Source organism: Lipophrys pholis (genome assembly GCF_963383615.2).
Source record: "Lipophrys pholis genome assembly, chromosome: 10".
NCBI lineage: Eukaryota > Metazoa > Chordata > Actinopteri > Blenniiformes > Blenniidae > Lipophrys > Lipophrys pholis.
The window spans coordinates 11,314,137-11,330,625 of NC_137640.1; the positions used below are offsets into that span (position 1 = coordinate 11,314,137).

The 16,489-nt window shown below is 42.5% G+C and overlaps 1 protein-coding gene across 1 annotated transcript; it reads right to left on the reverse strand.

Moving 5' to 3' along the window:
- Positions 1-1,978: 1,978 nt before the first annotated feature.
- On the reverse strand, positions 1,979-15,847 carry LOC308116251 (unconventional myosin-Va; the record flags this gene model as incomplete). Its single annotated transcript, XM_080474324.1, has 34 exons — positions 1,979-2,140; positions 2,221-2,301; positions 2,414-2,588; positions 3,526-3,823; positions 3,906-4,038; positions 4,490-4,579; positions 4,802-4,953; positions 5,137-5,259; positions 5,784-5,889; positions 6,170-6,284; positions 6,393-6,493; positions 6,571-6,789; positions 6,885-7,033; positions 7,118-7,211; positions 7,332-7,541; positions 7,657-7,896; positions 8,110-8,266; positions 9,212-9,532; positions 9,757-9,843; positions 9,928-10,025; positions 10,114-10,227; positions 10,421-10,504; positions 10,590-10,721; positions 10,847-10,987; positions 11,822-11,903; positions 12,002-12,270; positions 12,362-12,474; positions 12,967-13,074; positions 13,195-13,276; positions 13,372-13,515; positions 13,582-13,883; positions 14,638-14,806; positions 14,985-15,095; positions 15,821-15,847. The coding sequence occupies 34 exons, from the start codon at positions 15,845-15,847 to the stop codon at positions 1,979-1,981; spliced, it is 4,989 nt and encodes a 1,662-aa protein (XP_080330450.1).
- Between the last annotated feature and the right edge of the window lie 642 nt (positions 15,848-16,489).

Genomic DNA, 16,489 nt, shown 5'->3' on the forward strand with positions numbered 1-16,489 from the left:
CACTGTTTAACATAAAATGGTTATTTTATACAGTAGAGATAATATATCACAATTTAGAAAGCACAATAACACTGGACCGTAAACAGCAGTGTTGCATTCTGGGAGTGAGGTTAGAATCATCATTGGCAAGGCCAGAGTTCATAAATCACATCCGTTATCTATTGAAACATGTTAAAATGCACGAGCAACACGTCGGAATCTTGACGTCACCGCTCCTTTTTTCTCTCCTCCATTTCCTGGGATTATTGAGCCGTATCCTGAACTATTTATTTGCTTCTCCCCTTCACAAGTGTACTCGACAAAATGTCTATAAACTGTGTTTTAGAACATAGTGTCATAGCCATAATGACCTGTGAATACACTGACAGTAAGCAAACTATTCAGTAACAGTAATATCCTCGCTGTCTTGCAGTCGACACTAAAAATCAAGAAATACATCCATATGCTGAACTTCAGTGTACTGTATTATATAATGTTTTACTATAAAAGCAAGGAAAATGTAAAAATTACAGTAAATGACTGGCCTGTATTATTCTTTATAACAACAGCGAGAAACTTCGATTCAGTAATTTTACCTCACAATTGTTTGCGGTGTAGAATTTAAGAGGGAAGTCCTAATGAATGATGCATCCGGTTGTTGGTGAGTCATCCGATCATTCTTTGGCAACCACGCATTTTTTTTTCTACAGCCTTCTCAAACTATAAATAGATATTTTGTGTAACGATCTGGTGTCTACAGGGTCAACTACTCAAAGATGACATCGTGCACCGTCTTTTAATAACAACAGGTACACAAAGCTGGAAATGCCACGAAAACAAAAAAAACAACCCGAATCTATTTATTGCTGTTGACAATGATGCTTTAGTCTTCAGAGGCTCAGTTTGTGTGTTGAGCTCTCAGGTTGGCACACAGGACAAGGAATGCACACAGAAGGGAAGGACCGAACGAGACGAAGCACAAAGAAAAGCACACTGACACAAGTGGACAGACATGCATGAGCTGTCCTGTTCTGTCCGGCTGACCGGCCCCCACGTGAGGCCGACACCTGCACGACGGCGCCGGTCCGGTGACTTCCAGAAATGGTGCATGATCGGATCAATAAAACAAAAAAGAAAAAATTGTATATTGTGCCAGCACGCATAATTCTTTGATGTTAATTGGCAATTGTTGTCTTCTTTATTTTGATATTGTTTTTTCTATTTTTCAAATGTGTGTGAATATATAAATATGTATTACTGATGATGTGTAGTGGTACAAAGTACTCGCATGAGAATTTTTTTATACACGAGATGTTTCTAATTTTTGGTTTTCTTTTTTATTCTGGTTGTTCTTCTTGGGGCTGATGTTCCTGGGATCGCAGTCTCATTGTGTTTCTGCTTCCAATAAAATATGAAGACAGCTTGTCATCACTTCCTGTTTTGTCCGACTGTACCGGGCTTTTTCAAGACACAAATGCACGATTTTGACTTAATCATAATACTTAATAATTATCAAAACTATGATGATTTGGTTTTAATGTAGGAGCTTTCAATTTGTTGAAAGTTTCAAATACATTACTGCCCCCAAACTCTCTGCTCAACATGATTTGTCTCATGCCAAGAGGTAATTTTTGATTGAATGCCAGTTGTTTTTTTTTCCATCATTCAAAATTATTTTGGAAGTCTGTTGGGATTCATAGGTAATATAAAGCATTTAGCACAAGAAAATCATTACTTTTCTTGTACTAGTTTGATGCTCGTGATTTGAAATCTCTGCCAAGTCTTTAAACATTCTACAATTGTCACAACTGTTACTCTTCTGTCTCGCCCTTTGAGAACTACTCTATTGGTCGTAAGACACAGATTAAGCATAAGGATAATGTGGAGTGATCCACTGAAAGATTAAAAACATTAGTGCCACAGAACATCTGAGAGTGGATTTAAATTCACACGACTTCTTATTTGTAAAGTAGATTTTTTTCAAGTCAATTCGCTGTCTTCAAGCTCTGCGTAGAAAGGAAATCTTGAGTGACTCTGGGATGACTAACTGCTCGGCACTGAGGACGGACGGAGGCGCATGGGGGAAGGTGACAGGGAACTCTCTCCTGATGTCCATGAGGAGCTGCCGAGGCTGACCGCCAGTATGACCTTTGAGGAGCCCCTAAGACGAGAAGCCACTGACATGAGACACACGCTCACAAAAGCAGAAAGATATTAAAAAGTCACTGCCACTCACAGTACCTGGATAGTGCGAAGGAAATTCACTGTGACTTTTTCATCGGAATCACAGTGAGGAGTGTAGAGGGTCAAAATCTTAACAATCTGACCAGCAAAAAAAAAAAAAGACAGGTGATCAAATGTGCTTTAAAAACCTTCCTTGATAAATATATATTCGTCTAATATCCAGTTTTTTAATAGACATGACCAGACCCACCTGCTGGCTGGAAAGGGCAGTGCAGGTCTGAATAATGGCCTGCGCGTTCTCCTCGTTCTTTTTCCCCATTTGGAGAAGCTGGGCCGCCTGGATGAGGGGCTCCAGTGTTGCAATAGCGCCCCCTGCCTGTACGCCACGGATCCGCAACCAGTCCTCCAGCAGGGTTACATTGTAACTAAGACGAGAGAGAGAGTTAGAGTGAGAGAGAGAGAGTGAGAGGGAGAGGGAGAGAGAGAGAGAGAGAGAGAGAGAGAGAGAGAGAGAGAGAGAGGGAGAGGGAGAGAGAGAGAGAGAGAGAGAGAGAGGGAGAGAGAGAGAGAGAGAGAGAGCAGCACATTCAACACAGTCATTTCTAGGTGATTTTTAAAGAGAGAAACCAACAAAGATAATTATTTTAGAGAAAAGTAATATTTTTATGAGTGCAATAACATCATCAACCCTAACCCACATAACATCATCAGCTTTGCAATGAACTGATGTTCAAAGTCTCTCTTTAGGACGAGGACAAGCTCACAAATCTGGAATTCCACTGTGTGTTAAACTGCTCTCTGCTCAAATTAAATATTAGAAGTTATATACTGTCATTGATATTATCTAAATGCCTTTGCTGGCTAAAATCAGTGTAGCTATAGTACATAAACATTGATAGTTGAATTACTGCTTCTGGTTGGACAGTTGGGACATTTAACCAAGATTGCATTTACCATCATTGCCTATCCAGCCACATACAGAATGTGTGGTAAATATGTTATGGCAAGAAAGTGATAAAAAAGATATTACATGCGAGGTTTCCTCAACAACTCCATAAAGGAGAACAGTGAGGCGAAGCCTGAGAGGTTATAGTTTTATTTAAACCCTTGATCTCCAGCAGACTGAAATGCAGAAAGATAGAATGATGTACACCCAACTGATAAATAAATCAGATATGCAATCATCATATTCATCAGTGATGTGAAAGAACAAAGTAAATAATATATTATTTTGAAGTATTTTCGGTGTGGTTTATCAATAAACCTCAGTACAAATATTATAAAGTTTCAACATAACTAATCCTGCGAAGCATAGATGATATGATGGCGCACCTGTGTATATCACAGTGTGTGTGTTTGTACCGTATTTGCAAGCCACGACTCAGGCAGCACATGTCTTTCCTCAACATCATGCTGTTGAAAGAAGCAGCACCGATGTAGTGGGTGAGCTGGCGGAAGGCCTGCTCCAACAGGGTGTTGGGAAGGGCTTGGTGGGTCATGGCCGTGTGAAGGGCTCCCAGCTCTCTTAGCACAGACGCCATGGTAGGTGCATCCTTTCCTGTAGGCCTGGGGTCTGATCCCGCTCGCTTCCTGGAAATCCCCAGCTTCACCGCAGAGCCGGACAGACTCGGTATCGTCTCACTTTCCATCACAGCAGAGACTGAGGACAGAGGAGGAGGCAAGTAAGAGGAACAAAGAGGAGTGCAATCAGGTATCATCAGTTGTCGTCACTGCGGCGGTACCAATGATGGGTTGAAGTTTTGTTCCAGTGACCGTGAGCAGCTGCTGATAGGCCTGGATACAGAGGTCACTCAAGCTGCGGATCAGGTCACTCAGGTCAGCCGTAAGAGGAACCACGTCATCTGAGTCAAGGCACTGAACAGGAAGTCATATATTCAGTGAGCAAAGAAAATGCACAGAAACCTTTGTCACCATTTGTGATTTAAAATCTAAACTAATAACATCATTTCAATTCTTGACTGGACTGTAGAAAGGCCTGTCAAATATTCATTGACGTTAAATTATCTTTTATGAAGCCTTTAAGTGCATCAAAGATTTCTTTAAATATATATATATATATATATGAAATTAAGATATAAATTAATAATATAAAGATAAGAATTAGCATTGAGATTGATGTTGGAGATTAGGACTGAGATTAAAATAAACATAAAGATGAAATTCAAGACTGGATAGATAGATAGATAGATAGATAGATAGATAGATAGATAGATAGATAGATAGATAGATAGATAGATAGATAGATAGATAGATAGATAGATAGATAGATAGATAGATAGATAGATAGATAGATAGATAGATGTACCTGTTTTGGGGAGTGATGGAGCAACAGATCGTGCAGCAGACAGATGTTTTTGAGCCACAGAGCTGACATATCTACATCATTAACATGTTTCTGAAGAGACAAAAAAAGAAAAAAAAAAAGGAATGAAAACTGCCACTGACACTTTTCCCCTCTTACTTACTAGACCTCTGAAGTTGCACAAGCATATATGGAAGGTCAAAAGAGACAGGCGAGTGTTTCAAAAGTGGCCATCAACCCTGACAAGTTGTGAACTGCCCTCATGCATTAACCTGAACCATATGGTCCAGTGAGGAGGTTCAGGGCTCAGGTTACCTTCAGGGCTGTCTTCATCGCTGTGACGGTGGAGCTACAGAGCGAGCGGGCGCGATCTCGGTCACCACTGCAGTCAATGTGGCGAATACATAGAAAGAGCACGCTGGTGGGGAGACCAGGAGGCAGTGACAGGGCGCTGTCAGCGCGGATGTCTGTGGCACAGAAAACACAAACAGCAACGACAGAGTGACCGAGGACGGTCATATTTGTCGGTTAGAGTTTGTTACAGTGAAAGTTGGTTGTAAGTCACATCATACTCAGAGGCGTCGCAACAAATGTGTGTTTGAGAAAGGGGGGGGGGGGATGGAAAAGAGATTAGTAGAGATTAGTCTCACCTGTGATGAGGTTTTTGAGGAGTTTGGGTTCATCTCTTTTTTTACATTCCATTAAACCAGAGAGCGCTGCCGGCTTCAACTGAGATGGACAGGAGTCCTCTCTGGACAAAACCGAGGGGAAAACTAAAAAAAGAAAACAAATAAAGAACCACCTCAATCCAAACCACTGTACACTACCTCATAAAAGCATCCAACACAAGTCTATAAAGGAAAGGTAGAAAAGGTTCTGTGGTTTTGAGTTTTTTTTCTCCACGGTTTTCTGTTCTGGTGAAATCTTTCCCAAGATGTTGACGTTTTCTCAATATATTAAGTAGATTCTACTTACATTGCACTTTCCTACCGCATAAGCGTTACACTGTTAATCACATTCACCCTTTAACACACCAATGGAGGCGGCGACTATGCAAGGAACTCAGTCCACCCACTGGGAGCAGTTCAGGGTTCAGTGTCTCGCTCAAGGACATGTGGAGACGGAAATCAAACTGGCAACCTTCCACTTAGAATACCACTGCTCCACCAACCGAACCACTGCTGGCTGGTTTTTAGTGTACATTTTGCAACCAAGAGAGAAGCCTGGTTTCTCTATGGTACAAAACTAAATTGTCTAAAGACACAAAGAGAAATCCAACTTGAACTTGAAGTCCCACCTTGTGTGAGCAGCCGTCTGAGGGAGACCGAGCTTCTCAGCTCCTTCAGCTCTCTCCTCAGCTTCACACACTCGTGTTCACGGGCCTCCAGCAGCTCCTGCAGCTGCTTTGCAAAAACAAATCGGAAGTTTACATGCGTAACGACGCCGCAGTTCTCATGAAAGATGAATGATAACGACTGCAGTTAGGGGCCTGGAAATGTAGTTTAAAGAGAAAAAAGAGCCCCCTTTCAGAGAGCTGTCAGAGTTTTACAAAGATCAGAGTGTAATTGTAGGAAAGTTAGAGTTTATCAAACTGAGGAAGAAAATATATTACACATTAAAATACGTAACTGTTGAAAGAAAATAATTGCGGCTGAGTGTCAGAAGTGAAATGAAGCACCGTACCTGTCCCGGAGCGGCTGTGGAAGACCCTGAGAAGGCCTGAGCAAGCTGGCACCTCAACGCATCCATTTCCTCCTCCCACTGACTCCGCTGGCTCCGCAGCTGATTCTCCAGGAACCTGAAGCACAGACAGAGAGACATCAAACAGGATGACTCATGAATCGGTCAACCACATATGAACCCGGGAACAAAGGGAAATGTTGACAGGACCGAGAGACCGACTGACTTGTTGGCGACTCGCACAGCATCGTAAGCGTGAGCCAGGTCTTCTCCTTTCATCTTCACGGCCGGGTCTTTGATGACATCCATCTTCTCCATCAAATGTTTCTGAACATATGTGAATTAGTTTTTTGGGGTTTTTATTCAGAAAATGTCTCTTTTTTCTAAACTTTACATTTACTAACCATTGGTGATGTTTCTGAGGGCCATGCTGAGAACCTTCTCTCCAGCGAGGGCGATGTCACGCTGACCCTGCGGACCTGCTCTGGGGAGGACAGAGCAGATGCGAAAGGTGACAGGGGGAGTGAGGTAGGAGACTGGGGTGACAGATGAGTTGGGGAGGGAGAGAGAGGCTCGAAGCTCAGACTCTGACCAGAGTCCGTCCTCCTGTGGCTTTTGGTTCGCTGTGTGGAGGAAGAAGATAAAAACACGTCAAGTAAAGGCCTCAATTTTTCAACCAGAAAAGCGTTTGGGTGTTTACTTAAGTGTAGTACTGAACCTCTGTGAGCAGACTCATCTCCCTGAGGTTGTCGTATCTCTGCTCCAGTCTGGTGAAGTCTCTCAGGAGGCCCTGATACTTTGTCCTCTCCTCATCCAGCTCTGCCTGAAGAGCTGCACTCGACTTGGACACAGCCTGATTTATAGTCTCTGTGCACACAAAGAAACAATGAAAAGAAGAGTCATGAGATACACGAAGACAGGCAGAGTCATCCAGACAAAGTACAAACCTACCTTCTTGTGCTTTTCCTTGCTCCAGCAGACAGGCAGAGAGATCTTCTTTCTCTTTGTTCAGGCTGTCCTTTTCTTCCTGCAGTACTTGCAGCTCCTTTGGAGAACAAGAGTGGACGTAAATAAGTGAGTCAAAAATCCATGAATGTCACGAATATTCAGCTGAAGATGAAGTAAAAGAGAGAGCACAACGTTTGTCTTGAGTTCAGAAATGTACCTGTGTCAGCTGAAGTATCTCCTGAGCAGCTTTCTCCTCTGCTCTCCTTCGTTCGTCCACCTCCTTCTCACTGATGGCTGGTTGAGGCTGAGGCCTCTCCTGTATCTGACGCTCTAGTTTCTGTATGGTCGTCTTCAGAGCCTCCAGTTCAGCACTTCGCACCTCTCGTTCCGCATTCAGAGTCTCTTTTGAAGCAGCAGCGTCCCTGGCCTGCATGAAGATAAAACATTTTTTTTAAAAACATGTCAAAAGGAAACTGGAAGGGAGAGATCTTACTCCTTGTTAAGACTTGAAACCATAAAATCCCTCTGAGACCATCACCTACCTCCTGGTCTGCTTTCAATTGCAGTTGCATCAGTTTGACCTCCATGCCCTTGTTGAGCTCCCGGTACTTCTCCACTGAGCGGGCCTGGGTCTTTAGTTGAAGCAGTTCTCTCCTGGCGGCCCTGCGGCGCACGCAGCACTGCATGAACACCACCGCCGCGCGCACCTGCCTGTACGCTTTCCTCGCCAACCACCCACGCACTCTGGCCTGCAGCAGCACGGCAGCCTTTTCTGACAATAACTGAGAAATGGGAGCAGGGTTTGTGTCGGATCAACAATCATAATGTATTTAGATGTCAAATAAACTATTCATTAGTGATTATCAATTACTGTTTTCCAACAGTTTCATGAGAAACTGAGAACGAGCAATTTTTCCCAAAGACAATATCAAAGACAGGTGGATTTTAAAAATCTACTGAAAAATGTAGTGAGGTGAAGCAAAATAAATACTTACCTCTCTGTATCTGCGGCGTACTATTGTGCCTCTCGTGAATGCTTGGATGATGATGGTCGCCTGTCGGATCATGAGGAACAGCTGTCTGACCATCACCATGCGGTAGGTCTTCTGGAGAACCAGAGCAGCTTTGGTGTGGCGTAAAGTCAGAGCCCGTCTATAGACACATGACAGAGACACATGTTGCGTCAGAATATTCAATCAAGTCCAGGACTTTGTAGTTTTTCTTGTTAGATTGATCGTTTTCAAAATGTATCCCCTGGCCAGTACGACACAGTTTCAATAGGAAAACATCTGACTGATTCAACAACAACTTCATAACTAAAACAACACAATGTTTGTTTTGTTTTTTGTTGTCAATCAATCACTAATTTGAAAGCTAAACCAGTTTATATTGCCATGGTATTTGTTTTCTGAGGCGGCATTCTTGATCTGTACTAATGTGCTAATTGAGTCACAGATTAACTTTACTTTCACATGTTAATGATTTAATCTGAGCACTCCTCTGATGGACTGGTAACCTGTCCATGTGTACGCTGCCCTCGTCCATAGTGAGCTGGGTTCAGCTCCCGCACTCCTCCACCCCGAACAGGATATAAGCAGTATAGAGGACGGATGGACTTCTCTGTGAAGTTTTATATCAGATCTCCTTCATATCGGTTTAGTGCTTTTATCTAAAATTATAACAAATAATATAGAATGTGGTTAATCAAAATTATAAAGTTAAAATAGTTATATAATTATTCAATTTTTGAATTCTCTGCTGCCAGTGCATCATTTAGGAAACTACTGTTTATGCAAAGAGCAGAAGCTATTTTCCTTGACTACAAGAGACAACAGTGCAGCGTGAAATGCTTTCAAAGTTTCTCAGGATGAATTCAAATGAACATGGTATGTATTGAATACATACAATAGGAAAGCGAACAATCAACTTCACTGAAGGTTTTATCTGCTCTTAATCTCGACAAACAATCACAGTTACAAAGTATTAGAAGAAACAACAAGATACAATGTCAGCAGTATTTTACTTTACATTGCAGGTAATCTTGTAATATGAACACAGAATAAACATAAACAGACAACAACAGATCTCCTTTCTCACCGTCTGGCCAGGGCTCCTCGGCTGTGTCTCTGCAAGGTAACAGTCGCCCAGAGGATCTTGGTGTATCTGAGCCGAGCCAGCCAGCCTCTGATTCTGCCCTGAATGATCACAGCAGCAACATGCAGCCTCTCCGCTCTCAGCTTCTCCAGCAGAGCCACCTGACCGGCCCGGAAAAACACTTTGGTCTTTCCAAAGCAGTACTGGTCTGGGTCTGTGATGAGGTGAGGCAGAGCCTTTCTGCACAAGGCTGAGGCCTGGTCCAGCCTCTGAGGACCATGAAGAAGAACACGATACCTTAAGAAAAACTCCTCATAGGTCCACCTGGATACACAGAGAATGTTGATATTTCTGTCAAGATAATGAGTTTGTTTTCTCGGCAGTTTTCAAGACGCAACAGTAGATTTTCTATCCGAAAGACTGCAGAGTGTCAAAGTCATTCTCAAGTCTTTTTTTTTTTTCCATGACCTTCTGAGTCCACCCTGTTCTAATAAGACATTGAGGTTGAGTGTAGGGAAAGATGGAACGTCAATGCAAAGCTTCAGCACCTGGATGGGTAACCTGCAGCGCTGATACGAATGGTCTCCAGGACCCCACAGGCTCTGAGCTGCTGGACTGTCCTCTTGGGGTCAAACCTAATGAAGGGAAAGTGTACTTAAGAAAAAAACACAACAACACAATAGACATTTACTGTGAAGGAAAGCCATAATCTGTCTCACATAAAAGGCTCTTTGAGGTCGTTGGGTTTGATGCAGCGCACGTAGTGAGGGGTGGTGCTGTTGAGAGTGTCCATTAACATCTGCAAAGACTGACGGAACTGACAAACAAAAACAAAGCACAATGATGTCAAACGTGACGTGGAAATTTGAAAACAAATCAAGCCAGGTAGGACTGAAAATAATCACCTGGAAGCCCACGGTCAGCTTATGCTCCCTGGTGGTTCTCTTTCCTGAGCGAGCGCTTCCAACGGCAGACGGGACATTTCCCAGCTGCTGAAACAACTCAGCCACCAGCTCAGACTGGAGCCCACACACACACACACACACACACACACACACACACACACACACACACACACACACACACACACACACACACACACACACACACACACACACACACACACACACACACACATGCAAGGCAACCTCAACACTTTGGACTCAAAGTGAGTACGTCAAAGTTGTAAGGATCAGCACACATGTACTCTACCTGGCTTGCTTTGAGAATGTTAATGAGCTCCTCAAATACTGTGTCTCGATTCTTGTCTAGAAAGCCCTCGCATTCATATTGCACCTGATGAGGAAAAACAAATGTCAGTGCGAACTTGTTGTCAGACTGTCTGAAAACTTACCCAAGACCTGAATATGATAAACGGCACCGTGTCAGCGAAATGCAGAACAATGAAGGCACTGGTAGACATGCGTGGTTTTCGGAAGTGAGGATGAGGCGTGCTGGTCAGGTGCTGGTCGTAAAGCTTGTGCACCCAGTTCTCATCCGAACCTTTAGGCATCTGGATCAATCACAAAGAAACAAATGATCACGTCAGCATGTTTCATAACCTCAAACAGTGTCAAAAAGTGACGATCTACAGAAAGACCATTTCAGAATGTGCGAAAAGGCAATGATGCGACCAACCCGGCACTCCTCATCTAGCAGGTCAAACATGCCCAGTTGTCCCTCGATGAGGTTGATGCATTGCTGATTGTCACTGAACTCGATCCTGCTCCAGGCCAGCTCCTCTCTGACGTACTCCTCCTGCTCCAGGTGGAACACGTGCTACACATAAACACAAACAAAATAGAGGCAATAAAAGCAAATGACACTAACCGAACAAAAATATAGTGTACCGATCATCTGCCGTTTCTTATTACTGGCAATGAAAACAAATGCTGTGAAATTCTCAGAACTTTTCAGATCGATAGATAGCCACTTTAATGATATAAATGTACATTTAAATTCAATTATTCTTAGAAATGTATGCAAAATTTGAAAAACATGACCGTTTGTGTTTTTCCAGAAAAATGTTATATAAGACACCAAAAGATTAAATATATTACATGTATATACACACACACTGTTCATATAGTACATATATAAACAATATATACAAGTGGATTATATATATATATATATATATATATATATTTATTATGACTGACCTTTAGAACTGTCACACATTATAGAACTGTCACACACATTTTTAAAAATCTCAAACATTCGAAACCCGTGTTTGTCAAACTTTTCACAGTGTGTACCACCAGAGAAAATATCAAGCTCTCAACCATTATGTCTGACCTGAACTTACAGTAGCGCAGGCTTACACTATTAGCCTTCGACCGCTCATCGCCTTTCAAATATAAATTTCATATGTTTCAGATTTTTTCATTCTAGTCATACTCATACTATTTTGATAATTCTATCTCTATTATACTTTCAAATGCATTTAGTTTATAACTAAATAATCAGGTCTTGCCCCCATCTACCACTAGAGGGAGCTCACGTGTACCACAGTTTGAGAATGGCAGCTTGTGTAAGGCATGAAAGTAGCTCGATGTGTGACATATAACACAAATCCACGTATGGAACATCGTTGTCCATCACGTGACTCACCCTGTTGAATTGCTGCTGCAGCTTTTCGTTGGCGTAATTTATACAGAACTGCTCAAAACTGTTCCGCTCAAAGGTTTCAAATCTGCAACAGGAGGGAGAAAGTTATCATTCTATCTTGACAAAACTCCAAACATATTATCGAACATGTAAAACAGACACAAACAGAGTACTTGCACTCACCCATAGATATCTAACACCCCTATGAAGGACTTGGCCTGTCCCCTCTGGGTGCGCAGGGCAGCGTTGAGCCTCTGAACAGTCCATGTAAAGAGTTGACCGTAGATGTGCTTAGCAAGCGCATCTCTTGCTTCCACCGCTTGCTGACCGGTCATGGGCTTAACCAGCATTTCGCCTCCTACCGTCAACCTGCGATGGCACAGCCAGTGAGCCATCTGAGATCCCTCTACTCCTAGAAGCTTGGAGAAGTTTACCAGCGAGCGGTCCTCAGCCTGAGAAGAGAAACCCACCATCGAAATACTGTAACGCATTGCAAGAGCATTTGATGAAAGCTGAGAAACACAAAGAATGAGACTTTATTACATCAATATAACTCCGGTCAGAACTTCTCCCGCTGGCTTGGATGTTGACGTTACCCAGGTGCAGAATAGCTGACATGATCCTGAAGAGCTCCAGCTGTTGGTCAGCCTGCACACCTGGAATGTACACACACCCAACAAGAGGAAAGTGTGTTGTTGTTTTGATGTGTGTGTGTGTGTGTGTGTGTGTGTGTGTGTGTGTGTGTGTGTGTGTGTGTGTGTGTGTGTGTGTGTGTGTGTGTGTGTGTGTGTGTGTGTGTGTGTGTGTGTGTGTGTGTGTGCGTGCATGCGCTTAAAGACTGACATCTGATTTAAGACATAACTGGGGAATGTCCTTGAGGGAGATCTGTTGTTTTTTTTTTTTTATCAAGTCAATTATATCAAATCCATCCAATTTAAATTTTACATCAAATCAAATTTTCGTGAGGAAAAAAAAAAAGTTTTATACAGAGACATGTTTTAAGGTGAGACTAAAGTCAGGGTTGAGGTAGGAGTGAGGCGACAAGTAGTTCCACTTGAGGTTAGAGTATTTCTGTTACATCTGGTTATGTCAGTCACTTCCCTGCAAATGTTTGAAAACACAAAGTACATGTGTTCGTGTTAATCTACCTAGAATAGTGAACGCATTGCGCGTGCGCTCCAGGTCGGCCACGTCATCAGTCCCAGGTATCTGCATCTCTCCTCCCTTGTTGGTGTAGCGAAAACACTCAGGTCCATCTGGGGTAAACAAGACACTACTCCTTCAGACTACATGCACGGCTGGACAATGTAATATACAATTTGACACGGTAAGTTTGAAGGTAAAAACTTCAAGTGTTGTCAAAAAGTGAGCCTCACCCAGTTTGAGGGACCTCATTTCAGGCAGATCTCTGGACGCACACAGCTGGTAGAAGATATGGTAGTTTCTCTCTGCTGACGCCTTTCATATACATATAAGCACCATCGGTGAATCTTAATATTATACTAGAAGATATTTTTGACAGTAGCAAGACAGGGTAGTTATTGAAACATCACCTGGAAGACGACCCTCGACTTTTCCAAGAGATACGTCCTCATGTTTGCCCCAATTATGTCCCCGTTTCCGCCGAATCCAATCTCAATGTACTTCCCAAAACGACTGCTGTTGTCATTCCGGGTGGTTTTGGCATTTCCAATTGACTGCAAACAGAAACAGTGGCTCAGTCTCTGTGTCCATTGCCTGTAACATTATGAGGGGAGTTTTACCTCCATGATTGGGTTAGAAGCCAGAACTCTCTCCTCCACGCTGGTCTGCTGCGATGCTCCTCCGACCACCGCAAAGTATCGCATGGTGAACTTGGCTGAGACCGTTTTCCCCGAGCCTGACTCCCCGCTGATGATGATCGACTGGTTCTTCTCCTCTCTGGTCATGGTGCAGTAAGCCTCCTCAGCCACAGAGAAGATGTGAGGCTCCATGTCGGTCATGTTCTGACCGCTGTAAGCATCAATCACTTCCTCTCCATATATGGGAAGCTGGTCATAAGGATTGATCGCAACCAACACAATACCTGAAGGGACAAGGCAGAGAAAGTAAACAAATAGAGAAGAAGTATAATAGATTATCATTCATTTTAAGTGGATAAACATTTTTTAAAAAAAAGTAAATTTAACATCAATGGCATTAATGGCATCAATCGTGCAGCTTTTTCTCTGTCAGCAATGTCCAATACTGTTCTTAGAGGGTCATTGTCATGCACCTGTTAGGTGTTTTACTGCTCCAACTTAACTGAATCTGATGAATGCGACATGATCAAGTTCCAAAGACAGACTAATAGCACTCAGCTTACAATGATTGGGCGAACTGAAGTAAGGCAGTGTCTAAATTGTCCAGGATTAGAGAATGCTGGTCTACAGTTTGATGAGAGATAATCAACTGTGAAGCTCATCTTTACAACAAACGCTTGTTCGTAATCTGTAACATTTTATTTATTTGGTCATTGTTTACTAAAACGATGCTAATTTCAACTTCATGTTTAAGACAGAGAACAATCAGGTATAAAAACTGCTCTAAAAACAGCTTTTACAGAGTGGCAGTGTGTCTGTGAGGGAGCTGGCTCCTTGTCTGGATCGCTGACGTTCTATAACACATATTTAAACCTCATAACAAGGGTACGGAGACATATGGAGGCAGAATGGAGAATCTCCTTGTTGCCGTCTATAATCCTTGTGGCCTCCTGCCTCATTTTGCCGAATCTCCCAAGCGGCTGGACAGATGCCCCCTCCTGCGTGACGTTTCCCACCAGCTCTCCAGAGAGCGCTCACCGCAGTAGGTGTAGATGCTGTTGTAGTCCAGGAATCGAACCCGGAGGTTATGAAGCACAGCAGGCTCATGGAGAAAGCTTAGAGCTGTGAGATCATTCTCGCCCTCCAAGATGTCAGGGTTCCCCAAAGGCGGGAGATCAGCGGGGCAGCTCACAGGGTAATGGACCTCCTGTCGATGAAGGTGAAGGTGAAGGTGAAGGTGAGCCATCTTGGAATTGGCAAACACGCATTCTACATAATAAGCAGTGAGGTCATTTGAATTTAGAAAGTTGTGCCATTTTATAAGGACAATTAACTTCTAAATATTTATATCAATCTGTAGAGGTCATGACATCTTGGTGTCTTACATTTCCATTCGAGAGCTGAAGCAACAGCTGCTTCTCTCCAGGCTTGTAGTCACTGAGGAGCTGGGCTGAAACCCAGACCGCATCCGGGTCAGGAACCCACACGCTCGCCCCCTTTGCACAGGAACACAATGAGGGTAAAACTCGGACTGAATCACAACCACAAAGATTAAAACTGGATGGAGAATATAATCTGGAGGTTTTGGACAAATCCAAATTCACTGGTAAGAGAGATTTCATTACACAATGTGTACATTTCTTTAACCACTACTCAAGTAGATTTCGCACTTCCTGGCCAAACCCAGATGAGTCATTTGTCACCCATCAGCATAAAAGGCTCCTAAACTGTGTTAAAAATTAACAGTGGTCATCCTTCTCTCGAAGACTAAAACTGTACCCATGGATTTGTCATTATTTACCACCAACAAGACTTATTCACTAATTAAGTTGTACGAGTGTAGATGTTACAGACCATTTCCAATCTTGGTAGAATTTAAAGATCATTTATTGGCAATCAGATCATTTCAGAAATATGCGTTGATGTTAACGATTTGAGAAACAAATTTCACCGATCATTTTTCACAAATATGTAACAGGTCTGTTATCATTTTAAAATTGTTGTCATTTATGCATTGAAAGTATTTTTCTGAAAAGTTCCTTGCAAGGCATATTGATAAAATGTACTATTACACAGGCAACATTAGCAATGTGTTATTGTTGTTTGTTTTTTTGTACTAAGTTTTTATTTTGCCATAAAAAAGAAACCAAAACGAGGTTCTGAAGTTAGTTATATTATTAATGGAATAGAATTAATTTAGAAGTTCAACAGTCAGCCTTACCTTGCTGTATAATTCCAGGGTTGTCATCTTTAATTCTTTAGTGTGCGAGGTGACATTATTTCTAACCGCATGCCAGGTAACATCTCTTCAGTCCCTGTCCAGGAACAGTGTGTGCCTTCTCTTTCTCTGCAGCGCCGCTTCTCATCCAGCTGCCGGCGTTTTGCACTTTGTCCACGTTCACATAAAGACAGGTTAACTGTTAATCTGCAGTGGAAAGCTGCGATTGGTTGAGCATCATTTCTAATAAAGACGGCTTCGCATGGGGCTTTCTTTAAAGAGTCGATAAACCTCTTCACTTAAAGAAACATTACTGTACATTGTCAGTCTCACAATGTCAAATCATTGCATTAATCACGTGTCCAAACAACTCTGGGGAGGAAGCATCAGCTGACTGCTCAGCTGATCACGAGCGGGTCACCATTGTCTCCAGATTTATAAGCGTTTCATAGGGCTCGTCAGATGTCAAATAAGATGCAACAGGTGCTCCATGCCAGCAGGCTCAGCAACATTTCAAGGTGTTTCTTTTTTTTTTTTAATGGAAAAGGTACATGTTATGGATGTACCTTACAAATAGGTCAATTATATTGGTGAAATGGCAAATTACCTGCAGGGTACCTCCATTAAGGTTCACCATCAGATATAAAACAAACTTTATAAAGTTAGTGGTTA